This window comes from Stenella coeruleoalba (genome assembly GCF_951394435.1).
Source record: "Stenella coeruleoalba genome assembly, chromosome: 1".
Taxonomy (NCBI): Eukaryota; Metazoa; Chordata; class Mammalia; order Artiodactyla; family Delphinidae; genus Stenella; species Stenella coeruleoalba.
The window spans coordinates 81,821,517-81,849,282 of NC_137169.1; the positions used below are offsets into that span (position 1 = coordinate 81,821,517).

The window sequence follows — 27,766 nt, forward strand, 5'->3', positions numbered from 1 at the left end:
ATGGTGGACCTGCATCCAAGGTTCCGATATTCTGAGTGAGAGATATCTGAAGTTCGGAAGAGGCTCTTTGCACTACCGGTTAGGAATCTGCCTCCCATCCAACACCTCCACGCACGAGGTGCCCATTCCAGAAAGGGGGCAAGCTCAGTTCTCCTTTCCCTTTAGGTGACAGCTCGGGTCACATTTGTGCATGTTTTTCATCTCCTGTCATGGCAACATTCCCAAATGAATGCCGAAATATCTGCCTCTTTTTATGATTTCCTGACAGGACTTACAAAATTAAAATGTTTTGTTAAAAACAGAATCGGGCAAGTTGCCTTCTCCTTTGACGCTCTACACGTTTCGGTGATTCCCAAGATCACTTTAACCATTAAGACTTTTTTTTCTTATAAATAGACTACAACTCTTCACAATCTAAACCCAAGGATTTGGATGAGGTTTCTTTATCTGGGTTTCTCCCAAGTGGAGGAGGCAAGAGGCAGGAAGGAGTTGCCTCATTTAAGGGGCTCAGGGTAGAGAAGGGCTGTGGGCGACTTTTCCTTCCCTCCCTTTCCTTCTTGGAGGCAGATATTCGAATGACGGCGGCGGTGGGATAGTCCTAGCCAGGAGGTATGAGAAGCAAGAGACTGGACGCGAGGGAAGAGCCGAAACCCTTCGGCGAGCGGACCCTACCAACCTCCGCCAGGCGAGAGCGGGTCCGCCCCAATCCCAGGGTGCATCGCGCCCAGCCCCCTCCCCTCTCCGCGTCCCGCCTCCCCGCAGCCCGGGCCCCCTCCCCGCAGGCTTCGGGAGGCGGGGACGCGGCGTCGGCGGCTTCTACAGTCGCGTCTTTCTCCCTCACTGGGGAAACCGGCGGTGGCGGCACCTTCGGAGGCTGAGCAGCTGAGCCGCGAGCCCGCCAGTGGGAGGTCGGACAGACTGACTGCAGAGCCGACAGACGGACGGACAGCGGGGCAGCCAGACGGCTCGAGTCGCCTCGAGTTCCGCCATGAGCTGGGGCACGGAGCTTTGGGTGAGTCCGGGAGAGGGGCGCCCAGTGCGAACCCCGGCCCCGGAGGGGCTCGGGCTGGGCAGGCGCCGCTGGCCGTTGGCGGCCAGAGCGCGTCGGGCCATCCCCGGCGCTGGTGTTGGCGGAGGGTGGGGGTCCCGCTCCTCTTTGTGTGCAGACCCTTCTTCCCTCTCGGCCGGGACTTGAGAGGCTGCTGGTCCGCGCTCCCGTCGTTGCCGCGGCGGTGGGGCTGAGGGCAGAGGCTTGGACGGCTGGGGGAGCGGCCCGCGGGCTGCCGCGTCCGCCGCCATCCTCTCCTGTCCCCTCTCCCTCCTCCGCCTTCACTTTCCGGACGCCTGGCTCCGTGCCGGGCCGCGCTTCTCTGCCTTTGTATCTCCCCTCCCGTAGGCGGGGGAGGGGGCCCATTGTCCCGAAGGGGCGCTGTTGGCGGGCGGGGAGGGGGCTCGCCGCGGCCCCTCGCCCTGGCAAGGGTCCCCGGGGCGAGGGCGTCGCCGGGCTGGGGCGACGCGGGGAGCCGCGAGGCACCGCCCGCCGCCCTCGCCCCAGGTAGGGGGAGCCGGGAGGCTTTGTTCCGAGCCCGGCCTCCGGCCAGCCAGGCCCAACCCACACGCCCATTTCCCTCTCCTTGTCTCCGTTCTCTGACCGGGGTAGCTTCGGGGACTCCGGCTGGGCCACCCTTGGCTGCTGCCTTGGGCCGGGGGGTTGGCATTTGGGATCTGAATTAAATTGAGTGATCGATAGGGAAGCCAATTTTGCCAAAAGGAGCGTATGGCTTCCCGATTGCTTTACTTCCCTTTCCGTTGTCCATTATTCTCACTCCTTCTCCCGCTTTTCTTTCTCTTTTCTCCTTGCTTGTCTTGGGCGCTGAAGGCTCCAGACAATGACCGGTCTCTGGCCAGGTGCGGGTGGACTGTAATAGGTCGGAGAATTCTCTCGCGACGCCTCCACAGAAGGGTGGAGGTGTGGAGGGCAGTGATTTCTCAGGTGCTGCCGAGGGACGGGGAGCTGGGGGCGCTGTCCCGAGAGCCGCCTCATTTCAGCCACTCCTCTTTTTATCCCACCTGTGTATGTTTTCCGTGCCTTTTGTTAACCAGGATCTCGTGAAATCACTGCAGAGAAAAGAGGAGAAAGAACTTTTTCGTCTCCAGGCATACAGTTAGGGTGGCAGTGAAGGCATATCGGTTAATTGATCAGCCTTCATTGGGCACAGTGTTTTATGTTGTTTTTCACATTTTATTCACAGATTGGGAATCTTAGAATTGAAAGAGACTTTAGAGTTCGTCTAGTTGAACACCTCCTTAGCAAGCCCAGGAATCTGCAGCGTTCTGGACAAGTGTTTGCCCAGTCTGTAAACACACCACCCAAGAGAAAATATCTAGGAGCCTCTCCATTACGTTCTTAGATAGCATTAATTGTTCTTGTATTGGGGGGGATTGTATAGTAAATTATGTGAGCTTTAATCTTTTACTTTGGTTAGATTCTCAGGCATTATTGATCTCTTCCCTTTGATTTAGTACATTCTCTAATTGATTATAGTATTTCCTAATTAAAGGAGATGGATATATTTCATTTTCCATTTTTATAATTAGAAAATATTTTTATTTTTACATACTTGTATGATCCATGTTTCAGAGGGAGCAAAAATATAAGCAGAATACTTTTAAAAAGTACAAATAATAAAACAGTGGAGGAATATTATTTAGGTGTAACTCTTAATTTAGATCGGAAAAAATTGCTTTGTATCACACTGTAGAAAAGCAGTTTTAAGGAGGAACAAAATATTTTAGTGAAGACTAAAATGTGATTTTTAAAGCTTTAAAAAAATTTTAATTTAAGAATATAATACAATCAGAAGCAATTACCCATCTCCTGTAGTTTGGTTATTTACGTTCAGCATTTGAGTAGTTTTTCAGCAATTTAAAAAGGTAAACCATAGAAGAGATGGGAATTTCTGTTCTAACTAAAAATTGTTTCGTATCCTTTTGAAAATTATGAAAAATTTTAAAATTAATTTTTCTCGTAAAACTTAATATATCTCCATCTTTTAAATTTTTTTTAGTGGTTTGAGGATTTGAGGGAAACATTTATTAGGAATTAAATAATGTGGAATCAGCTAATATCAGTTGGATGCTTACACCTTACATAAGTAGAAGTTGGTGTAGAGAGGACTATTGTTGGGACCAGAAGAGACCTTAGAAAAATTTGACTAGATTTCCTATTTTTTACTAATCTCAGTTTTGAAAAAGGATATTGTGTTTCCAGTAGATTGTAACAGACACCTGAACTGTGCTCTTGCCATTGAGAAATTTGAGGTTGGGAAAATTATCTTGAAAATTTGAATTTAGAAACCAGTTCTTATATTATTTTCATGTGTAGGATCACCTTACTGTCCCAGAGTTAAACTTTATTGATAACATGTTACAAAAAAAATTATGATAAAATGCAGTTATGCACTCAAACTTAAGTTTATTTCTTATAATACTCATTGGCATTTATTGCTATCTGTCTTATGTTAAACTTGAGAATAAAGTAAAAAAATTAAAACCACTCTAATAGTGACTCTGGGGGACAGAACTGATAGTGATAGGCTAAATTGGTTGTGTCAGACTTTTGTTTGTGTAGTTGTGAGGGGATATGAATCAACTGGTAATAAATTTGAACTGTGCTTTAAGGGATTTCTTGTGTTCCGAATGAGCATTTAAGCAAAGTAGTGAATATATGCTAGAGACTCAGTTCTGGGTAATATAATGCAAAGAGGTGACAGCGTCTTCATTTCTTCAGGATGCATTGTTTATTGTGTTGAATTCTTTATTACCATAGGAAGAATGGTTGGATTAAGAAGTCTAAATATGAATTAATGATTTTGCAAAGCATAGATTTTGTAATTATTAGCTCTTTTTACAAATAAGGAAATTAGAGATTGGAGAAGTCCTATGTTTAGTCAGTAAGTTTTATTTATTAGGAGATAGGCTTTTAGTTTTTTGAGGAGCCAGTTAAAGTTCAATGGAAAAAAAAATCAGTGTATGTATGGACTGCGAGTGTATAGATAGGAAAGAAAATGGCTGAGCACATCACATTCAAATCATGATTTATTAAAAAATTCCCCTCCCTTACCCCCGCCGGGAAATGAGGGGACTAGTCTGGAAATTAGGAAGTAGGTTCAAATGTCTGACTTAATTTATAGGAAACATATAAACCTTTTTTATGCCTTAGTTTCCTGGTCTATGATTTTTGGTCCTTAGTTTTCAGAGTGTATAATTTAAAAGCCATTGCTATTTTCATCATACTTTTTAGCTAGGTGCATTTGACAAAGCTCATGATATCTTTTTGGAAGAAACTGAAAAGTGTGCATTGCATGATAGATTCAGTGGATTCTTTATTTTACACTCCTAGTCTTAACCCTTTAATTTAATGCTTCTTTATCTTTTTTCTCTATGTAGCACTTCTATTTTAACACTTATATTGTAAATGTACTAGACTTTTTGAGTCCTTGAGTGTAGGGACTGGGTTAATCTTTTTGTTTTCTCTAATACAGTGCCTATTGCTGATCCTACATGTTTTCGCCCAATTGAATTAGTAGTTCATTGCATTACCCAGAGTACTGATTACTGATTAATAATTGCATCCTTGAGGAAGTTTTTATGGTTCTGAAGGCCTTCGTAGGTGATGATAAATTAGTGGTCTAGTTAACAATTCAAGAAGGTTTTAACAATCTGAAGCCAAAATGATGAAGTTAAGTTTTAGTATTTTGGTTAACAACTTTTACAGATTGGGGAAGAACTGACCTCTAAAGGTAGTTGTTGTGAGTTTACCTGATAGGCTGATGATGTGACTGCCACAATAGCCAATGAATGGTAACTCATCTTGCCATGGTGATCATTTTGAAATGTTTAGAAATATCGAATCACTATGTTGTGTAACAGGAACTAACAGTGTTGTAGGTCAGTTATAGTTCAAAAACAAGCTCATGGCGAGATTAGATTTGTCGTCGGGGGAGGGTAGGGAGGAGGGGGAAATAGATGAAGACAGCCCAAAGGTATAAACTTCCAGTTATAAGTAAGTACTGGGGATGTAATGTACAAGGTGGTAAATACAGTTAACACTGTTGTATGTTATATATGAAAGTTGTTAAGAGAGTGGATCCTAAGAATTCTCATCCCAAAGGAGAAAAAGGTTTTTTAGTTCTTTAATTTTGTATTTGTATGAGATGATGGATATTCACTGAACTTATTGTGGTAATCATTTTATGATGCATGTTAAGTCAAATCATTGTGCTGTACCTTAAACTTATACAGTGCTGCATGCCAGTTATATCTCAATAAAACTGAAGGGGGGAAAAAACCCCAAATAGCTGATGAAATCTTAGGCCACATGTAGATTTTTCTAGAACAAAGGAATTTGGTCCCATTGTAATCTGTAGTGGTTAGACCAAATCTTAGTTTTACTTAAGATTTTTTTAGAAGGTGCTTATCTAGAGGAGTTCGACAAAGAGAACCCCTTATCATGAGTTGAATTGTTTTTTTCAAAGGCCATGAAACTAGTGTAGGAATTTGGTTTAAAAAATGAAATAATTATTGAGTGTCTATTATGGGGAAGCACTGTGTGATGTATGGTAAGATTTATTAAGGCTTATAATGTCAGACCTGCTGTGAAAAATCTTAGAGTCATTTTGAGGTGATATTACTTTCCTAACTCTAGAATATTCCCTTACATTGATATCACTGTTCAGAATATCCTTTGTTGACCAGTTCCTTCCCACCCCTTCTTCCTTCCAGAGTACACATTCTGGATATTATCTTTCTTATGGGACTACCACCTTATATTTATTTCTTATATATTCAAATCTTTGGAAAATAGTAATGGTATAAATATTTATATCTTACATCCTTTTTTTTGGGTAGAAATTGTTGTGTTCAACACTGTATTACAGATATTGTTGTTACTAGTTAAGGAGGGTGACAGGCAATCAAGACACCCATTTATGCCACCATTTTGCCCTGACGATGATAAGGTGGAAGCTGGAGAGCTGCCTGTAACCAGTATCTCCTCTTCATCGCTAATTCTTTAAACCACTCATTTCTACTTCTCTTCCCTGCCTTTTATCTTAAAAAATGCACTCTCTTCTTCCCCCAATCTATAAAATACAGGTTTGGCTAGAAACTTAAAAGCCTGTTTTGCCTACTTTTCCTTATCAGCTCCTGTTTGCAGTCAGGAAATAGGACAAGAGAATAATAATGGTTTGTAATTATGGAACATCTTCTATGTGCACCTACCAGTGGTATCTTATTTAATAATCTTCAACTTTAAGCATTTTCATCTCAATAGCAAAAAACAAAAAATTCTTTTTTGGGGAACATAGTCATGTGCGTATTAAAAATGAGTAGGAAAATATTATGTAAAGGTTTTGTTTTATAGGAAGCAAAAACTTTTTCCATATATTAGCAATTTTTTAAGTTCTTTTTTTTTTTTTTTTTTTTTTTGCGGTATGTGGGCCTCTCACTGTTGTGGCCTCTCCCGTTGTGGATCACAGGCTCCGGACGCGCAGGCTCAGCGGTCATGGCTTACGGGCCCAGCCGCTCCACAGTATGTGGGATCTTCCCGGACCGGGGCACGAACCTGTGTCCCCTGCATCGGCAGGCGGACTCTCAACCACTGTGCCACCAGGGAAGCCCTTTCTTAAGTTCTTGATCGAGAACTAATCATCAGACTTTTAACAATACCTTGTGAAATATGTGAAATATTAGTATATATTTGTTACATGTTGAAAAAACACAAATGTATAGAATCAGATTTTCCTATTTTTGGCACACCATTATTTTGTTGTTTCTAGAGCATAAAGTCATCTGTTTTATTCCTTTTGTATCCCTGTTGTATTCCTAATTTGTAGAAAAGGAATAGGCATATAATAAGCAGTGAAATATTTGTTGAATGAGGGAATCAATGAATTGTTAGAACTCTATCATCAAACTATGTTTTGAAAACTAAGGTTATTTTAATGTTTTTTTCCCCAACATGTATGTTTCATACCTTTCTTTAATCTTAGGGATCCTTTTTATAATCTGAAATTTAATTACTTCTGTCTTTTCATATGAAATGTTTCTCAATTTATTTAGGTGTTGAGTTCTCATCTCCTTAAATTATTTGAGTACAAATGATTATCTTATTTATAGCCTATTTTGTGGCCCTTTGGATTCTAAAAATGAAAACAGTGTTGTTATATGCTTTGACATTAGGGTTGTCATGTATAAATGATATAAATGTAAATGGTCTGAGACTTAATGAATTGGGAAAACATAAAAGATTGATTTTTCAGAGAGCACAAAAGTTACGGTGATTCTGAGAGATTTTTGAAAAATGTTAACGGATGAACCGGTTTGCAGGGCAGAAGTTGAGACACAGATGTAGAGAACAAAAGTATGGACACCAAGGGGGGAAAACAGCTGTGGGGTGAGGATGGTGGTGTGATGAATTGGGCGATTGGGATTGACATGTATACACTGATGTGTATAAAATTGATGACTAATAAGAACCTGCAGTATAAAAAAACAAACAAAAACACAACTAATACTAAACTTTCATTGGGTTATTTTAATGGAAATATGTTAATATAAATGTTTCAGACATTACATGAAATTTCTAAAAATCTTGTATGTTCTGGTATAATGTTATAAGTCATATTTTAGTTATTACTTTAAAATGTATATCTCAGAAATAACTAAAAAAAGATAAAAAAAATGTTAATGGTGGCTAGTTGAGATTTTTTTCCATTATAAATTATAAAAATCAAAATCATTGAAAATGCTATGGTAAATAGCAACCATTACTTTTGAATCATCTTCTAGACTTAGACCATGAACTAAATTAACATCCTTTACTATTTGCGAAAGCTGAATATAATTAGTATTTGTTAACTTATTTAATTTGAAAATTTTCTAAAATTTTAAAATAAAAAGCTTTTAAAATAAAAGCTTCATTAAATTATAACATTTAAAATAAAAGCTTCATTAAATTATAACATTCATACATTAAAGTGTACAGTTTTTATATGTACGTTAAGATTTGAAAAAATAAAATAAATGCACTCATTCATGTCACTCCCAACCAAGAGCAAGATATGGAAGTCTCTCTTACGCCATCCCCAGTAAATATCCCCCAAAGGCAATCAATCACTATTCTGAGTTGCATTGCCATTGATTAGTTTTGTAGGTTTTTTTAACCTCACAAAAATGATAATATGGTATGTACTTCATCTGACTTCTTCCATTTAATATGATCCCTTTGAGAATCATCCTTCTGTGGTTAGTTTGTAGTGTTTCATTGTATATGTAGGATTTGTATTTTCTTCTGCCATGTGCCTGGGGTCACTCCTAGTCTGGGACCACCTTAAAACAAGTTTAGGGCTTGAAATTCCCTCCTGTGGTTGTTGGATTTTGTTTTTGTCCCCATAGCTCTTGCAATGTTATCAAAACAAAAAATCCAAAATATCCTCAGGGCAAAAATAGGTGGTATATGCTTTTTTCCCTTTCTGGATTCTCATTTTTACTTCACTTGTGACTTTGTAATTCCTTATTGTCTTGGCTTGTTTTTTGGTGCTTTAAACTTTTTGGAATATATTTTATCCATATTTAAAAGTTCTTATCCAGTGGAATAGTGATAGTTGATCCAAATAATCTAGCCCGACACTACTGGAAACTGGAAATTCTTACGCTGAGATTTTCGTTTTTGCTATTATATTTTTAATTTCTAAGAGCTGCTTTTTGTTTGTTTTCTGAACATACTTTTTTTTTTTTTCCTTTGGCCATGCCGTGCAGCTTGTGGGATCTCAGTTCCCTGACCAGGGATTGAACCTGGGCCACGGCAGTGAAAGCACTGAATCCTAGCCACTAGACCACCAGGGAACTCCCCCCGCCTTTTGTTTTTATCATTAAATTATTATATAATTTAGACAGTAAATATGGTGTATTTTTGCTTCTTTCCAATAGAATACATTTGATCACTTTTTTTTTATACAGCAGGTTCTTATTAGTCATCAGTTTTATACACATCAGTGTATACATGTCAATCCCAATCGCCCAATTCATCACCCCCCCACTCCCACCCCCCCACGGCTTTCCCCCCTAGGTGTTCATACGTTTGTTCTCTACATCTGTGTCTCAATTTCTGCCCTGCAAACCGGTTCATCTGTACCATTTTTCTAGGTTCCACATATATGCGTTAATATATGATATTTGTTTTTCTCTTTCTGACTTACTTCACTCTGTATGACAGTCTCTAGATCCATCCATGTCTCAACAAATGACCCCATTTCGTTCCTTTTTATGGCTGAGTAATATTCCATTGTATATATGTACCACATCTTCTTTATCCATTCATCTGTCCATGGGCATTTAGGTTGCTTCCATGACCTGGCTATTGTGAATAGTGCTGCAGTAAACATTGGGGTGCCTGTGTCTTTCTGAATTGTAGTTTTCTTTGGGTATATGCCCAGTAGTGGGATTGCTGGATCATATGGTAATTCTATTTTTAGTTTTTAAAGGAATCTCCATACTGTTCTCCATAGTGACTGTATCAATTTACATTCCCACCAACAGTGCAAGAGGGTTCCTTTTTCTCCACACCCTCTCCAGCATTTGTTGTTTGTAGATTTTCTGATGAAGAACATTCTAACTGGTGTGAGGTGATACCTCATTGAACTATTGATTTGTATTTCTCAAATAATTAGTGATGTTGAGCAGCTTTTCATGTGCTTCTTGGCCATCTGTATGTCTTCTTTGGAGAAATGTCTATTTAGGTCTTCTGCCCATTTTTGGATTGGGTTATTTGTTTTTTTAATATTGAGCTGCCTGAGCTGTTTATATATTTTGGAGATTAATCCTTTGTCCCTTGATTCATTTGCAAATATATTCTCCCATTCTGAGTGTTGTCTTTTCGTCTTGTTTATGGTTTCTTTTGCTGTGCAAAAGCTTTGAAGTTTCATTAGGTCCCATATGTTTATTTTTGTTTTTATTTCAATTTCTCTAGGAAGTGGGTCAAAAAGGATCTTGCTATGATTAATATCAAAGAGTGTTCTTCCAATGTTTTCCTTTAAGAATTTTATAGTGTCTGGTCTTATATTTAGGTCTCTAATCCATTTTGAGTTGATTTTTGTGTATGGTGTTAAGGAGTGTTCTCATTTCATTGTTTTACATGTAGCTGTCTGGTTTTCCCAGCACCACTTATTGAAGAGACTGTCTTTCCTCCATTGTATATCCTTGCCTCCTTTGTCATAGATTAGTTGACCATAGGTGCGTGTTTTTACCTCTGGGCTTTCTATCTTGTTCCACTGATCTATGTTTCTGTTTCTGTGCCAGTACCATATTGTCTTGATCACTGTAGCTTTTAGGTATAGTCTGAAGACAGGGAGTCTGATTCCTCCAGCTCAGTTTTTTCCCCTCAAGACTGCTTTGGCTATTCGGGGTCTTTTGTATATCCATACAAATTTTAAGATTTTTTGTTCTAGTTCTGTAAAAAACGCCATTGGTAATTTGATAGGGATTGCATTGAATCTGTAGATTGCTTTAGGTAGTATAGTCATTTTCACAATATTGATTCTTCCAATCCAAGAACATGGTATATCTCTTCATCTGTTGGTATCATCTTTAATTTCTTTCATCAGTGTTTTATAGTTACTGCATACAGGTCGTCTCCCTAGGTTGGTTTATTCCTAGGTATTTTATTCTTTTTGTTGCAGTGGTAAATGGGAGTGTTTCCTTAATTTCTCTTTCGGGTTTTTCATCATTAGTCTATAGGAATGCAAGAGATTTCTGTGCATGAATTTTGTTTCCTGAAACTTTATCAAATTCATTGATTAGCTCTAGTAGTTTTCTAGTGGCATCTTTAGTATTCTCTATGTATAGTATCATGTCATCTGCAAACAGTGGCAGTTTTACTTCTTCTTTTCCAATTTGTATTCCTTTTATTTCTTTTCCTTCTCTGATTGCCGTGGCTAGGATTTCCAAAACTATGTTGAATAAGAGTGGTGAGAGTGGACATCCTTGTTCCTGATCTTAGAGGAAATGCTTTCAGTTTTTCACCGTTGAGAATGATGTTTGCTGTGAGTTTGTCATATATGGCCTTTATTATGTTGAGGTAGGTTCCCTGTATGCCCACTTTCTGGAGAGTTTTTATCATAAATGAGTGTTGAATTTTGTCGAAAGCTTTGCTGCATCTATGGAGATGATCATATGGTTTTCATTCTTCAATTTGTTAATATGGTGTATCACATTGATTGATTTGAGTATATTGAAGAATCCTTGCATCCCTAGGATAAATCCCACTGATTATGGTATATGATCCTTTTAATGTGTTGTTGGATTCTGTTTGCTAGTATTTTGTTGAGGATTTTTGCGTCTATATTCATCGGTGATATTGGTCTGTAATTTTTCTTTTTTTGTAGTATCTTTGTCTGGTTTTGGTATCAGGGTGATGGTGGCCTCATAGAATGGGTTTGGGAGTGTTCCTTCCTCTGCAATTTTTTGGAAGAGTTTGAGAAGGATGGGTGTTAGCTCTTCTCTAAATATTTGATAGAATTCACCTATGAAGCCAGCTGGTCCTGGACTTTTGTTTGTTGGAAGATTTTTCATCACAGTTTCAATTTCAGTGCTTGTGATTGGTCTTCATATTTTCTAATTCTTTCTGGTTCAGTCTTGTAAGGTTATATCTTTCTAAGAATGTGTCCATTTCTTCCAGGTTGTCCATTTTATTGGCATAGAGTTGCTTGTAGTAGTCTCTTAGGATGCTTTGTATTTCTGCAGTGTCTGTTGTAACGTCTCCTTTTTCATTTTTAATTTTATTGATTTGACTCCTCTCCCTCTTTTTCTTGATGAGTCTGGCTAATGGTTTATCAATTTTGTTTATCTTCTCAAAGAACCAGCTTTTAGTTTTATTGATCTTTGCTATTGTATTCTTTGTTTCTATTTCATTTATTTCTACCCAGATATTTATGATTTCTTTCCTTCTGCTAACTTTGAGTTTTGTTCATTCTTCTTTCTCTAGTTCCTTTAGGTGTAAGGTTAGATTATTTATTTGAGATTTTCCTTGTTTCTTGAGTTAGGCTGGTATAGCTGTAAACTTCCCTCTTAGAACTGCTTTTGCTGAATCCCATAGGTTTTGGATCGTCGTGTTTTCATTGTCATTTGTTTCTAGGTATTTTTTGATTTCCTCTTTGATTTCTTCAGTGATCTCTTGGTTATTTAGTAATGTAGTGTTTAGTCTCCATGTGTTTGTGTTTTTTACGTTTTTTTCCCCTGTAATTCATTTCTAATCTCATAGCGTTGTGGTCAGAAAAGATGCATGATACGATTTCAATTTTCTTAAATTTACTGAGGCTTCATTTGTGACCCAAGATGTGATCTATCCTGGAGAATGTTCCATGCACACTTGAGAAGAAAGTGTAAAAGCTCTTTTTGGATGGAATGTCCTGTAAACGTCAATTAAATCTATCTGGTCTATTGTGTCATTTAGAGCTCTGTTTCCTTATTAATTTTCTCTCTGGATGATCTGTCCATTGGTGTAAGTGAAGTGCTTAAGTCCCCTACTATTATTGTGTTACTGTGGATTTGCTCTTTTATAGCTGTTAGCAGTTGCCTTATGTATTGAGGTGCTTCTGTGTTGGGTGCATATATATTTATAATTGTTATAATCTTTTTCTTGGATTGAGCCCTTGATCATTATGTAGTGTCCTTCCTTGTCTCTTGTAATATTGTTTATTTTAAAGTCTATTTTATCTGATATGAGTATTCCTATTCCAGCTTTCCTTTGATTTCCATTTGCATGGAATATCTTTTTCCATCCCCTCACTTTCAGTCTGTATGTGTCCCTAGGTCTTAAGTGGGTTGCTTGTAGACGGTATATATATGGGTCTTGTTTTTGTATCCATTCAGTGAGCCTGTGTCTTTTGGTTGGAACATTTAATCCATTCACATTTAAGGTAATTATTGATATGTATGATCGTATAACCATTTTCTTAATTGTTTTGGGTTTGTTTTTGTAGGTGCTTTTCTTGTGTTTCCCACTTAGAGAAGTTCCTTTAGCATTTGTTGTAGAGCTGGTTTGCTGGTGCTGAATTCTCTTAGCTTTTGCTTGTCTGTAAAGGTTTTGATTTCTCCATCAAATCTGAATGAGATCCTTGCTAGGTAGCGTAATCTTGGTTGTAGGTTCTTCCCTTTCATCACTTTAAATATGTCATGCCACTCTCTTCTGGCTTGTAGAGTGTCTGCAGAGAAATCAGCTGTTAACCTTATGGGAGTTCCTTTGTATATTATTTGTCATTTTTCCCTTGCTGCTTTCAGTAATTTTTTTTTTCTTTAATTTTTGTCAATTTGATTACTATGTGTCTTGGCCTGTTTCTCCTTGCGTTTATCCTGCCTGGGACTCTCTGTGCTTCCTGGACTTGGATGGCTGTTTCGTTTCCCATGTTAGGGAAGTTTTAGACTATAATCTCTTCAAATATTGTTTTGGGTCCTTTCTCCCTCTCTTTGCCTACTGGGACCCCTATAATGCTAATGTTGGCGCATTTAATGTTGTCCCAGAGGTCTCTTAGGCTGTCTTCATTGCTTTTCATTCTTTTTTCTTTATTCTGTTCTGTGGCAGTGAGTTCCTCCATTCTGTCTTCCAGGTCACTTACCCGTTTTTCTGCCTCAGTTATTCTGCTGTTGATTCCTTCTAGTGTATTTTTCATTTCAGTTATTGTATTGTTCATCTCTGTTTGTTCCTTAATTCTTCTAGGTCTTTGTTAAACATTTCTTGCATCTTCTCGATCTTTGCCTCCATTGTTTTTTTGAGGTCCTGGATCATCTTCACTGTCATTCTGAATTCTTTTTCTGGAAGGTTGCCTGTCTCCACTTCATTTAGTTGTTTTTCTGGGTTTTATCTTGTTACTTCATCTGGTACAAAGTCCTCTGCCTTTCATTTTGCCTGTACTTCTGTGAGTGTGGTTTTCCTTCACAGCCTGCAAAATTGTAGTTCTTCTTGCTTCTGGTGTCTGCCATCTGGTGGATGAGGCTATCTAAGAGGCTTGTGCAAGCTTCCTAATGGGAGGGACTGGTGGTGGGTAGAGCTGAGTGTTGCTCTGATGGGCAGAGCTCAGTAAAACTTTAATCCACTTGTCTACTGATAGGTGGGGTCTGGGTCCCTCCCTGTTGGTTGTTTGGCCTGAGGTGACCCAACACTGGAGCCTACCCAGCTCTTTGGTGTGGCTAATGGTGACTCTGGGTGGGCTCCTGCCAAGGAGTACTTCCCAGAACTTCTGCTGCCAGTGTCCTTTTCCCCATGGTAAGCCACAGCCACCCACTGCCTCTGCAGGAGACCCTCCAACACTAGCAGGTAGGTATGGTTCAGTCTCCTATGGGGTCACTGCTCCTTCCCCTGGGTCACGATGCGCACACTACTTTGTGTGTGCCCTCCAAGATTGGAGGCTTGTTTCCCCCAGTCCTGTCAAAGTTCTGCAGTCAAATCCCGCTAGCCTTCAAAGTCTGCTTCTCTAGGAATTCCTCCTCCTGTTCCTGGACCCCCAGGTTGGGAAGCCTGACGTGGGGCTCAGAACCTTCACTCCAGTGGGTGGACTTTTGTGGTATAAGTGTTCTCCAGTTTGTGAGTCACCCACCCAGCCGTTATGGGATTTGATTTTCCTGTGATTGCGCCCCTCCTACAGTCTCATTGCTGGTTGTCCTCTGTCTTTGGATGTGGGGAATCTTTTTTGGTGTGTTCCAGTGTCTTCTTTTCGATGATTGTTTAGCAGTTGTCATTCTCGCAGGAGGGAGTGAGCGCACATCCTTCTACTCTGCCGTCTTGAATCAGCGTCCCCATGCATGACTTTCCATTTTATTTTATTTTTTAATTTAATTTGTTTTTATTTTTTAATAGAAGTACAATTGAGGTACAATATTACATAGGTCATAGGTGTACAATAAAATGATTCACAACTTTTAACGATTATATTCCATTTATAGTTATTATAAAGTATTGGTTGTATTCCCTGTGTTGTACAATATATGTTTTTTTAAAATTTATTTTTTATTTTTTACTTTTTAAAATTAATTAATTATTTTTGGCTGCATTGGGTCTTCGTTGCTGCATACGGGATTTCTCTAGTTGCGGCGAGCGGGGGATACTCTTCGTTGTGGTGAGCAGGTTTCTCATTGTAGTGGCTTTTCTTGTTGCGGAGCATGGGCTCTAGGCATGCGGGCTTCAGCAATTATGGCTCATGGGCTCTAGAGTTCAGGCTCAGTAGTTGTGGTGCCTGGCCTTAGCTGCTCCGTGGCATGTGGGATCTTCCCAGACCAGGGCTCAAACCCATGTCTCTTGCATTGGCAGGCGGATTCTTAACCACTGCACTAACAGGGATGTTCTCTTTTTTTTTTTTCAACATCTTTATTGGAGTATAGTTGCTTTACAATGGTGTGTTAGTTTCTGCTTTATAACAAAGTGAATCAGTTATACATATACATATGTCCCCATGTCTCTTCCCTCTTGCGTCTCCCTCCTTCCCACACTCTCTATCCCACGCCTCTAGTGGTCACAGACCACTGAGCTGATCTCCCTGTACTATGTGGCTGCTTCCCACTAGCTATCTGTTTTACGTTTGGTAGTGTATATATGTCTATGCCACTCTCTCACTTTGTCCCAGCTTACCCTTCCCCCTCCCCATATCCTCAACTCCATTCTCTAGTAGGTCTGTGTCTTTATTCCTGTCTTGCCCCTAGGTTCTTCATGACCATTTTTGTTTTTGTTTTTTTTTTAGATTCCATGTATATGTGTTAGCATACAGTATTTGTTTTTCTCTTTCTGACTTACTTCACTCTGTGTGACAGACTCTAAGTCCATCCACCCCACTACAAATAACTCAGTTTCGTTTCTTTTTATGGCTGAGTAGTATTCCATTGTTTATATGTGTCACATCTTCTTTATGCATTCATCTGTTGATGGACCCTTAGGTTGCTTCCGTGTCCTGTTTATTTTAAATAGAGCTGCAGTGAATATTGTGGTACGTGACTCTTCGTGAATTATGGTTTTCTCAGGGTATATACCCAGTAGTGGGATTGCTGGGTCGTATGGTAGTTCTATTTGTAGTTTTTTAAGGAACCTCCATACTGTTCTCCATAGTGACTGTATCAATTTACATTCCCACCAGCAGTGCAAGAGGGTTCCCTTTTTTCCACACCCTCTCCAGCGTTGATTGTTGGTAGATTTTTTGATGATGGGCATTCTGACCAGTGTGAGATGATATCTCATTGTATTTTTTTTTTTTCCCTCATTGTAGTTTTGATTTGCATTTCACTAATGATTAATGATGTTGAGCATTCTTTCATGTGTTTGTTGGCAATCTGTATATCTTCTCTGGAGAAATGTGTATTTAGATCTTGTGCCCATTTTTGGATTGGGTTGTTTGTTTTTTTGTTATTGAGCTGCATGAGCTGCTTGTAAATTTTGGAGATTAATCCTTTGTTAGTTGCTTCATTTGCAAATATTTTCTCCCATTCTGAGGGTTGTCTTTTTGTCTTGTTTATGATTTCCTTTGCTGTGCAAAAGATTTTAAGTTTCATTAGGTCCCATTTGTTTATTTTTGTTGTTATTTCCATTTCTCTAGGAGGTGGGTCAAAAAGGATCTTGCTGTGATTTATGTCATAGAGTGTTCTCCCTATGTTTTCTTCTAAGAGTCTGATATTGTCTGGCCTTACTTTTTTAGGTCTTTAATCCATTTTGAGTTTCTTTGTGTGTATGGTGTTAGGGAGTGTTCTAATTTCATTCTTTTACATGTAGCTGTCCAGTTTTCCCAGCACCACTTACTGAAGAGGCTGTCTTTTCTCCACTGTATATTCTTGCCTCCTTTATCAAAGATAAGGTAACTATATGTGTGTGGGTTTATCTCTGGGCTTCCTATCCTGTTCCATTGATCTGTATGTCTGTTTTTGTGCCAGTACCTTACTGTCTTGATTACTGTAGCTTTGTACTATAGTCTGAAGTCAGGGAGCCTGATTCCTCCAGCTCCGTTTTTATTTCTCTAGATTGCTTTGGGTATTCGGGGTCTTTCGTGTTTCCATACAAATTGTGAAAATTTTGTTTTTATTTCTGTGAAAAATGCCAGTGGTAGTTTGTTAGGGATTGCATTGAATCTGTAGATTGCCTTGGGTAGTATAGTCATTTGCGCAATGTTGATTCTTCTAGTCGAAGAACATGGTATATCTCTCCATCTATTTGTATCATCTTTTATTTCTTTCATCAGCATCTTATGATTTTCTTCATACAGGTCTTTTGTATCCTTAGGTAGGTTTATTCCTTGATATTTTATTCTTTTTGTTGCAGTGGTAAACGGGAGTTTTCTTAATTTCACTTTCAGATTTTTCATCATTAATGTATAGGAATGCAAGAGACAGCTGTGCATTCATTTTGTATCCCACTACTTCACCAAATTCATTGATTAACCTTAGTAGTTTTCTGGTAGCATGTTTAGAATTCTCTGTGTATAGTGTCATGTTATCTGCAGATAGTGACAGCTTTACTTCTTCTTTTCTGATTTAGATTCCTTTTATTTCTTTTTCTTCTCTGATTGCTGTGGCTAAAACTTACAAAACTATGTTGAATAATAGTGTTGAGAGTGGGCAACCTTGCCTTGTTCCTGATCTTGGTGGAAATAGTTTCAGTTTTTCACCATTGAGGATGATGTTGGCTGTGGCTTTGTCATATATGGCCTTTATTATGTTGAGGAAAGTTCCCTTTATGCTTTCTGGAGGGTTTTTATCATAAATGGGTGTTGAATTTTGTCGAAAGCTTTCTCTGCATCTTTTGAGATGATCATATGGTTTTTCTCCTTCAGTTTGCTAGTATGGTGTATCACATTGATTGATTTGTGTGTATTGAAGAATCCTTGCATTCTTGGGATAAACCCCACTTGATCATGGTGTATGATCCTTTTAATGTGTTATTGGATTCTGTTTGCTAGTATTTTGTTGAGGATTTTTGCATCTATGTTCATCAGTGATATTGGCCTGTTGTTTTCTTTCTTCGTGATGTCTTTGTCTGGTTTTGGTATCAGGGTGATGGTGGCCTCATAGAATGAGTTTGGGAGTGTTCCTCGCTCAGATACATTTTGGAAGAGTTTGAGAAGGATAGCTGTTAGCTCTTTTCTCAATGCTTGAAAGAATTCGCCTGTGAATCCATCTGGTCCTGGGCTTTTGTTTATTGGAAGATTTTTCATCACAGTTTTAATTTAAGTGCTTTTGATTGGTCTGTTCATATTTTCTGTTTCTTCCTTTTTCTGTCTCGGAGGGTTGTGCATTTCTAAGAATTTGTCCATTTCTTCCAGGTTGTCCATTTAATTGGCATATAGTTGCTTGTAGTAACCTCTCATGATTCTTTGTATTTCTTCAGTGTCAGTTGTTACCTCCCCTTTTTCATTTCTAATTCTATTGATTTGAGTCTTCTCCCTTTTTTTTCTTGATGAGTCTGGCTAATGGTTTATCAATTTTTTTTATGTTCTCAAAGAACCAGCTTTTAATTTTATTGATCTTTGCTATCATTTCCTTAATTTCTTTTTCATTTATTTCTGATCTGATCTTTATGATTTCTTTCCTTCTGCTAACTTTGGATTTTTTAATTCTTTCTCTAATTGCTTTAGATGTAAGGTTAGGTTGTTTATTTGAGATATTTCGTGTTTCTTAAGGTAGGATTGTATTGCTATAAACTTTCCTCTTAGAATTGTTTTTGCTGCATCCCATAGGTTTTGGGTTGTCCTGTTTTCATTGTTATTTGTTTCTAGGTATTTTTTGATTTCCTCTTTGATTTCTTCAGTGATCTCTTAGTTATTAAGTAGAGTATTGTTTAGCCTCCATGTGTTTTTATTTTTTACAGATTTTTCCCTGTAATTGATATCTAGTCTCATAGCGTTGTGGTCGGAAAATATACTTGATATGATTTCAGTTTTCTTAAATTTACCAAGGCTTGATTTGTGACCCACGATATGATCTCTCCTGGAGAATGTTCCCTGAGCACTTGAGAAGAATGTGTGTTCTTTTGTTTTTGGATTGAATGTCCTATAAATATTAATTAAGTCCATCTTGTTTAATGTATCATTTAAAGCTTGTGTTTCCTTATTTGCTTTTATTTTGGATGAGCTGTCCATTGGTGAAAGTGGGGTGTCTCCCACTATGATTGTGTTACTGTTGATTTCCCCTTTTATGGCTGTTAGTATTTGCCTTATGTATTCAGGTGCTCCTATGTTGGGTGCATAAATATTTACAATTGTTATACCTTCTTAATTGATCCCTTGATTATTATGTAGTGTCCTTTTTTGTCTTTTGTAATAGTCTTTTTTTTAAAGTCTATTTTATCTGGTATGAGAATTGCTACTCCAGCTTTCTTTTGGTTTCCATTTGCATGGAATATCTTTTTCCATCCCCTCACTTTCAGTCTGTACGTGTCCCTAGGTCTGTGGTGGGTTTCTGGTAGACAGCATATGTACGGGTCTTGTTTTTGTATCCTTTCAGCCAATCTGTGTCTTTTGGTTGGAGCATTTAATCCATTTATGTTTACAGTAATTATCGACATGTATGTTCCTATTACCATTTTCTTAATTGTTTTGGGTTTGTTATTTTAGGTCTTTTCCTTCTCTTGTGGTTCCTGCCTAGAGAAGTTCGTTTAGCATTTGTTGTAAAGTTGGTGTGGTGGTGCTGAATTCTTTTAGTTTTTGCTTGTTTATAAATGTTTTAATTTTTCCGTCAAATCTGAATGAGATCCTTGCTGTGTAGAGTGATCTTGTTTGTAGGCATTCTCCTTCATCACTTTAAATATATCCTGCCACTCTCTTCTGGCTTGCAGAATTTCTGCTGAACGACCAGCTGTTAACCTTATGGGGATTCCCTTGTGTGTTATTTGTTGTTTTTCCCTTGCTGCTTTAATAGTTTTTCTTTGCATTTAATTTTTGATAGTTTGATGAATATGTGTCTTGGCATATTTCTCCTTGGATTTATCCTGTATGGTACTCTCTTTTCTTCCTGGACTTGATTAACTATTTCCTTTCCCATATTAGGGAAGTTTTCAATTATAATCTCTTCAAATATTTTGTCAGTCCCTTTCTTTTTCTCTTCTTCTTCTGGGAGCCCTATAATTCGAATGTTGGTGCATTTAATGTTGTCCCAGAGGTCTGTGAGACTGTCCTCAGTTCTTTTCATTCATTTTTCTTTATTCTGCTCTGCAGTAGTTATTTCCACTATTTTATCTTCCAGGTCACTTATCCGTTCTTCTGCCTCAGTTATTCTGCTACTGATCCCTTCTAGAGAATTTTTACTTTCACTTATTATGTTGTTCATCACTGTTTGTTTGCTCTTTAGTTCTTTTTTTTTTTTTTTTGCAGTACGCGGCGTCTCACTGTTGTGGCCTCTCCCGTTGTGGAGCACAGGCTCCAGATGCACAGGCCCAGCGGCCATGGCTCACAGACCTAGCCACTCTGTGGCATGTGGGAACTTCCCGGACCGGGGCACAAACCCGTGTCCCCTGCATCGGCAGGCAGACTCTCAACCACTGCGCCACCAGGGAAGCCCTGCTCTTTAGTTCTTTTAGGTCCTTGTTAAACGTATCTTGTATTTTCTCCATTCTATTTCCAAGATTTTGGATCATCTTTACTATCATTATTCTGAATTCTTTTTCAGGTAGACTGCCTATTTCCTGTTCATTTGTTAGGTCTGGTGGGTTTTTGCCTTGCTCCTTCATCTGCTGTGTGTTTCTCTGTCTTCTCATTTTGCCTAACTTACTGTGTTTGGGGTCTCCTTTTCGCAGGCTGCAGTTTCATAGTTCCCGTTGTTTTTGGTGTCTGTCCCCAGTGGCTAAGGTTGGTTCAGTGGGTTGTGTAGGCTTTCTGGTGGAGGGTACTAGTGCCTGTGTTCTGGTGGATGAGGGTGGATCTTGTGTTTCTGGTGGGCAGGTCCACGACTGGTGGTGTGTTTTGGGGTGTCTGTGGCCTTATTATGATTTTAGGGAGTGTCTCTGTTAATGGACGGGGTTTTGTTCCTGTCTTGCCAGTTTGTTTGGTATAGGGTGTCCAGCACCGTAGCTTGTCGGTCGTTGAGTGGAGCTGTGTCTTGGCATTTAGATGGAGATCTCTGGGAGATTTTCGCTGTTTGATATTACGTGGAGCTCTGAGGTCTCTTGTGGACCAGTGTCCTGAACTTGGCTCTCCCACCTCAGAGGCAGAGCCCTGACTCCTGGCTGGAGCATCAGGAGCCTGTCATCCACACGGCTCAGAAAAGAGGGCAGAGAAAAAAGAAGGAAAGAAGAATATAAGATAAGATAAAATAATAAAATAGTTATTAAAATAATTATATTTTTTTAAAAAGTAATTGAAAAAAGAAAGAAGAGAGCAACAAAACCAAGAAAGAAATCCACCAATGATAACAAGTGCTAAAAACTATACTAAAAAACCAAAGCAAAACAAAAAAAAATGGACAGACAACGCTAGGGCAAATGGTAAAAGCAAAGCTACACAGACAAAATGTCACACAGAAGCATACACATACACACTCACAAAAAGAAAAAAAGGGAAAAAAAATATTATTGCTCCCAAAGTCCACCTTGTCAATTTGGGATGATTCGTTGTCTTTTTATGTATTCACAGATGCAGGGTACATCAAGTTGATTGTGGAGATTTAATCCGCTGCTTCTGAGGCTTCTGGGAGAAATTTCCGTTTCTCTTCTTTGTTTGCACAGCTCTTGGGGTTCACCTTTAGATTTGGACCCGCCTCTGTGTGTAGTTCTCCTGAGGGCATCTGTTCTTGGCTCAGATAGGACAGGGTTAAAGAAGCAGCTGATTCGGGGGCTCTGGCTCACTCAGGCCTAGGGGAGGGAGGGGTACGGATGCGGGGTGAGCCTGTGTTCTGTAGGAGTTGTTCCACATGTAGATGTATTTCTGATGTATTTGTGGGGAGGAAGGTGATCTCTAGGTCTTATTCTATCGCCATCTTGAAGCTCCGTACCATGCATGACTCTTTCTTTTTTTGGGTGGGAGTACGCGGGCCTCTCACTGTTGTGGCCTCTCCCGTTGCGGAGCACAGGCTCCGGACGCGCAGGCTCAGCGGCCATGGCTCACGGGCCCAGCCGCTTCGCGACATGTGGGATCTTCCCGGACCGGGGCACGAACCCGTGTCCCCTGCATCGGCAGGCGGACTCTCAACCACTGCGCCACCAGGGAACCCCCTGTGCATGACTTTGAATTCTGAATTTTATTACAGAATTTAGTTAATGTCCATAACTATGCTATTTTGACTTTTCTACAGTTCTGTTCGAAGAAGAGTAATAGCAATATTCTTTTTTAGTGATGCAAGGCTACAAATGCTGCACTGGTCCTTATTTACTCATTGTATTGTAGGTAGACTGTTAGTTGTTCTGTTAGTGAAAGCCACATCTTTGTTTTCTGTTTCTTAGTATTTTGACTCTATTCTAGATTGAGAACCTAGTTTTTTCTTATCTATCCTAATTGTTTCCGGGTTAAGTTGATCTCTTTCTACATTGAACTTCTGATAGTCCAGAGGTTATTGATTTATTTTGTGGATTTTTTACAGTGTATTGAACAACAGCAACAATAATTCTTATTTCAGCCAGCTGTTCATAATTTGGCCAGTTTGGCTTGGAGATTCTGATTCATTAAGTTCTGGGGGTGATGCATGGTCAGCCATCTGGAGTTCTGTAAGACTTTGTTGATGATTGTGGTTCTTACCAGGGCCGAGAAACATTGCTGTTAACTAGCAGTCCTTAAATCTGCATAACCATTAGGAGCATCTCGGGAATTTAAAGGCAGTAAGCAAAACAAACTCCCAAGCCCTACTCTAACCTCCTGTATCAGAATCTGGGAATGAAGCCCAGGAGTTTGTATTTTTGAAAAACACCCTAGGTGATTCTGATAATATCAGGATTTGAGAACCATTGCTTTACATGCTCTAAAATCTTTGTTTATGTTAAGCCAGGACGTTAGGAGACTCCTTTTACTTGGATTGCATCATATTCCCTTACTACTCCCATTATATTGCTTTCAGCAGTATTACTATGAATAATTGAATGATTATTGAATACTTAGTATATTTGAGGCAGTGTATCTTACTTTTGGGGGCTCAGAGAGGTTAAGTGTCCAGTCTAAAACTACTTCATAGTAAGTGGCAGAACTAGGATATGAATTCTGGTATTTGTATTCAGAACCTTCATTCTTTGCCATGAATATTACACTCACTACCTTTATCGAATTGCTTGGTTGAGAAGCCAACCATCAGTGTATGTGCAAAGAGGTTATTTTTGAAGGTCCTAATAATTTGCCAGTTTACCATAAGGACTTTGTTTAGAATATTGTCCACTGTGTTGTAATGTGTCCTCTATGAGACTCATGGGAGAAATTTCAAGTTTTTTTGTTGTATAGAAACTGTTTCCTATGACTATTTCGCATTTCCCATTTTGAACTTGCTACTAGAAAACTTACATTCAGATTTCTGGTTCACTGTCGGCAAGTGTAAAGGGTTTTTTGTTTGCATTCTGTTTACAAGTTCATTCTTGTTATCTTAAATTTCTGTCTCCTTCATTTTTTTCATCTCTTTTAAAATTATTTTATCTTGCTGTGTTATTTTTATAAGTCATTTTAAAGGAAAGTGTTAAGAAGTAATAAATTAATAAGTGATTTCAAGCCATTTTATATAATTCTGGCCAAATGTCTTTTTGAAAGAGTTGAATTTGGGGAAGGGAGGAACTGAGGATTTGGAACATATCTGTGTGTCAGGCATTCTGGTAGAGATGTTTTATTTTCATGCCAGCTCTATGAAGTAAGTGGTGGTATTCCCATTTTATAGAAGTTGAAACTAATAAGAAAGGTTAACCTTTGTCATGCAAAGCTAAAGGTTTGTGTGACTCCAAAGCCCTTTTTTTTTTTTTAAGTGCTTCTAATGGATCTAATTTACCCAACAACTTCTAAATACTGAGGGTCATTCATACATTCAACAAACATTTGTTGATGACTTACGGTGTAAGTCATCTTCAGCTTAGCATATCTTTGAATGGACATTGTATCAGGGCCCTGGTAGGAAATAGCACACTTGAAAGGGCTACATGGGAGAGTTTAATAAAGATATTAGTATTTATAAAGGTGTGAGCCTGGTCAGGGGAATCACGGTGGATGGTGCATTACCCTGGAGTTAGTAACAGTTGGGAGCTGTTATTACTTAGGTCTTCATGGGCAAGGAGAAGGAATAGTTACTAGACCCTTAACAGGAGCTGTAAGTTAAGACTGCCTGATAGGGTCTCTGGCCTTCAGTAGAGGAACATAGGAAATTTGTACTTACGTGGCAGGAAGAGAGTTGGAGGAATAAAAATCTTAACCTTATTTTCATCCTGCTTGTGCTTCCTATTGACTGAACCCAAGGAGAAGTTAGAGGGCAAGGAAACCCATTGATGCAGTCAACTGGGTCCATAGAAATATGAAAGGTAGAGTGTGGTTCTGGAGGGGGAAATAGTGAGGAGCACAGACATGGTCACTGCTCTGAAGGAGTGTGTACCATCCAGCAGGGAAGATAGGTATTGAGCAAATTGTTACAAGTGTGATGAGTGCTAAGTACAGAGTACTGTGGAAATGTATAATAGATGTACCTCGTCTGAAGAGTCAGAGGGCTTCTCTGTGGAATGTTCTTCACACATCCTGGTTCTTTTAAAACAATTCAAAAACCAAACAGATTCCTGGTACCCTCTTCCAGAGATTCTGATTTACTAGGTCTGCGGTGGGGTTGTGGAGTATGTTTTTTTAAAAAAAATCTTACCCAGGTGATTCTGTCAGTTATTTTTTAGAGTTACTGAGAGACCAGTTTGCCTGGGGCTTAGAGGTTTGGGCAGAGAGTGGTGTGAGATGAAGGTAGAAAGGTGATGGGCAGAGCCTTGAAGGCAATTCTTAAAAATTTTGGACTTTATTCTTAGATAGTAGGTAGACATTGGGGATTTTTTTCCCCAAGCTACCTTGCTAACTCTGTGTCTAGCTTCTTCTTCCTCTCTCCACAGCACTCTCATTCCCACACTTGGCTTTTTTTCTTAGATACCTGAACCTCTAATTTCTCAGTAGGAAATAGATATTAAGGAGACTGAAGAAATAAAGTTAAAATTAGTGAGAACAGTAGCACTGCTCTCTTCTGAGCCCTAGAATAGTAATTGCGTTCTAAAGCTTGTTAATTTCCAGTGGAGGCTAGAGCTGCGGCCATTTTGGGTTTTCTCAAGTGAGCAGAATGTGAAGTGACCTCTACCTATTTAAAATTTTTCTTTGTATCTAGAATCACAATACATATTAAAACCAAAAAACTATAACATCTGCAAAATAATACCTGCCATCAGGTGAGATTAAATGAAATGTATAAAGCACTCAGGGACTTCCCTGATGGCGCAGTTGTTAAGGACTTGCCTGCCAATGCAGGGGACACGGGTTCAATCCCTGGTCCGGGAAGATCCCACATGCCATGGAGCAACTAAACCTGTGCACCACAACTACTGAGCCTGTGCTCTAGAGCCCATGAGTCACAATTACTGAGCCCATGTGCCACAACTACTGAAGCCCACACACCTAGAGCCGGTGCTCCACAACAAGAGAAGCCACCGCAATGAGAAGCCTACATACCACAGCAAAGAGTAGCCCCTGCTAGCCACAACTAGAGAAAAGCCTGCGCAACGAAGACCCAACACAGCCAAAAAAAAGAGCCTGCCACACAATGCCTGGCACAGGTGTCAGTTATTATTCATTTATTTAATTGAACAAATGATTGAGTGTTGAGCTAAGCACATAATGTGAGCAAAAACAGGCATGGTGGAAAGGATAGCTATTAGGCAAATAGTCACCCAAAGCAGTAAGTACTATGACTGAAAGGAGCAACATTCTTTAAGGTGATAGTGACATAAAAACCTAACCTAGCACTAGGGAGGGCCTCCCTGTGGAAGAGATGTTGACAGAGATCTGAAAAATGATTAGGATCTAGTAGGCAACAAGTGTATGTGAGAGAGCAGAAGGGTGAGTTCAGATAGAGGCTGTAGCTGTGCAAAGGCCCTCAGACGTCAGGGCGTGTGGCCCTTTTCTCAAATGGGAGAAACAGGGCTTCCCTGGTGGTGCAGTGGTTGAGAGTGCGCCTGCCGATGCGGCGGACACGGGTTCGTGCCCCGGTCCGGGAAGATCCCACATGCCGCGGAGCGGCTGGGCCCGTGAGCCATGGCCGCTGAGCCTGCGCGTCCGGAGCCTGTGCTCCGCAACGGGAGAGGCCACAACAGTGAGAGGCCCGCGTACCGCAAAAAAAAAAAAAAAGAAAAAAAAAAAGGGGAGAAACAAAACAAAACAAAAACCTTCCAGAATGGCTAGAACAATAAGATACAGATAAAGATGTGGTTGAGGTTGATGAGGTAGACTGCCATTCACAGAGCACTTACATTGTTAGTTCATTTAATCCTTATAATCATTTAAGAATCACATGTCCATTCTACAGATGAGGAAACTGAGGCAGAGAGGTTAGGTGGTTTGTCAAAGGTGACACAGATAATAAATGGCAGAGTCTAGATTTGAATCCAGGTAGCTTGGCTCCAGAATCAGTGCTCTTAACAATTGTATTGTATGACATGATAACTTTTTGCATTTTGAAAAGATCACTGTAGCTACAATTGAAAAATGAATTAGAGGATGACTAGAAACTTGAAGAGACCAGTTAGAAACTACTAAAGTATTCCAAGAAAGGTAATTGTAATTGTAGCTTGGTGTAGCGTGATGATAGGGAAAATGCAGAGAAGTAGGTGGTTTACTGTTATACAAAGTGTGTCCTGGGTGAATAAATGAAAAATTAGCAGAAAAGTGAGTCTGAAACACATGTATAAATATGGCAATATGCTGCATTACTATATGTTTTTTATAAGCAATAATTGCTGAATTATCTGTTGGAATAAAAATTGTGAGGCAGATAAAACCCGTTTAGATTTACTTATGTTACTACCAACCAAGATTTGTATCTTAAAAATGTGAAAAGATGTTAATCTACAAAATAATAGGTTGTATGTATTCATTCTGTAAACTTCTTGGTGTACTTGAAGCTATAAAGCTCTTTCCGTTCTTATTAGGCCTTTAAGTACTCTTTCTTTTTTTTTTTTTTTTTTTTCTGCGGTACTCGGGCCTCTCACTGTTGTGGCCTCTCCTGTTGCAGAGCACAGGCTCCGGATGCGCAGGCTCAGCGGCCATGGCTCACGGGCCCAGCTGCTCTGCGGCACATGGGGTCTTCCCGGACCGGGGCACGAACCCATGTCCCCTGCCTCAGCAGGCGGACTCCCAAGCACTGCGCCACCAGGGAAGCCCTAAGTACTCTTTTAAAAAAAAAAAATTATTATTTGGTTTGGCTGCGTTGGATCTTAGTTGCTGTGTGTGCGGGCTTTCTCTAGTTGCAGCGAGTGGGGGCTGCTCTTTGTTGTGGTGTGCAGGCTTCTCATTGCCGTGGCTTCTCTTGTTGTGGCGCACGGACTTTAGGTGCGTAGGCTTTAGTAGTTGTAGCTTGCAGGCTCTAGAGCACAGGCTCAGTAGTTGTGGTGCAAGGGCTTAGTTGCTCCGCGGCATGTGGGATCTTCCCGGCCCAGGGCTCGAACCTGTGTCCCTTGCATTGGCAGGCGGATTCTTAATCACTGTGCTGCCAGGGAAGCCCTAAACCTTTAAATACTCTTAACACAAAAATAAATTACAGTACAAAGCTATTA

General features: G+C 39.6%; 1 protein-coding gene across 3 annotated transcripts in view; it reads left to right on the forward strand.

The window, feature by feature from the left end:
• Positions 1 to 684: 684 nt before the first annotated feature.
• The window catches only part of FNBP1L (formin binding protein 1 like), a 120,463-nt gene continuing 93,381 nt past the window's right edge, over positions 685 to 27,766 (forward strand). For all 3 annotated transcript variants that reach the window (XM_079934170.1, XM_079934168.1, XM_079934169.1), the window contains exon 1: positions 685 to 1,012. In XM_079934170.1, coding sequence (XP_079790296.1) covers positions 989 to 1,012 — 24 coding nt within the window. In that variant the 5' untranslated portion in view covers positions 685 to 988. The remainder of the gene's footprint in view (positions 1,013 to 27,766) is intronic.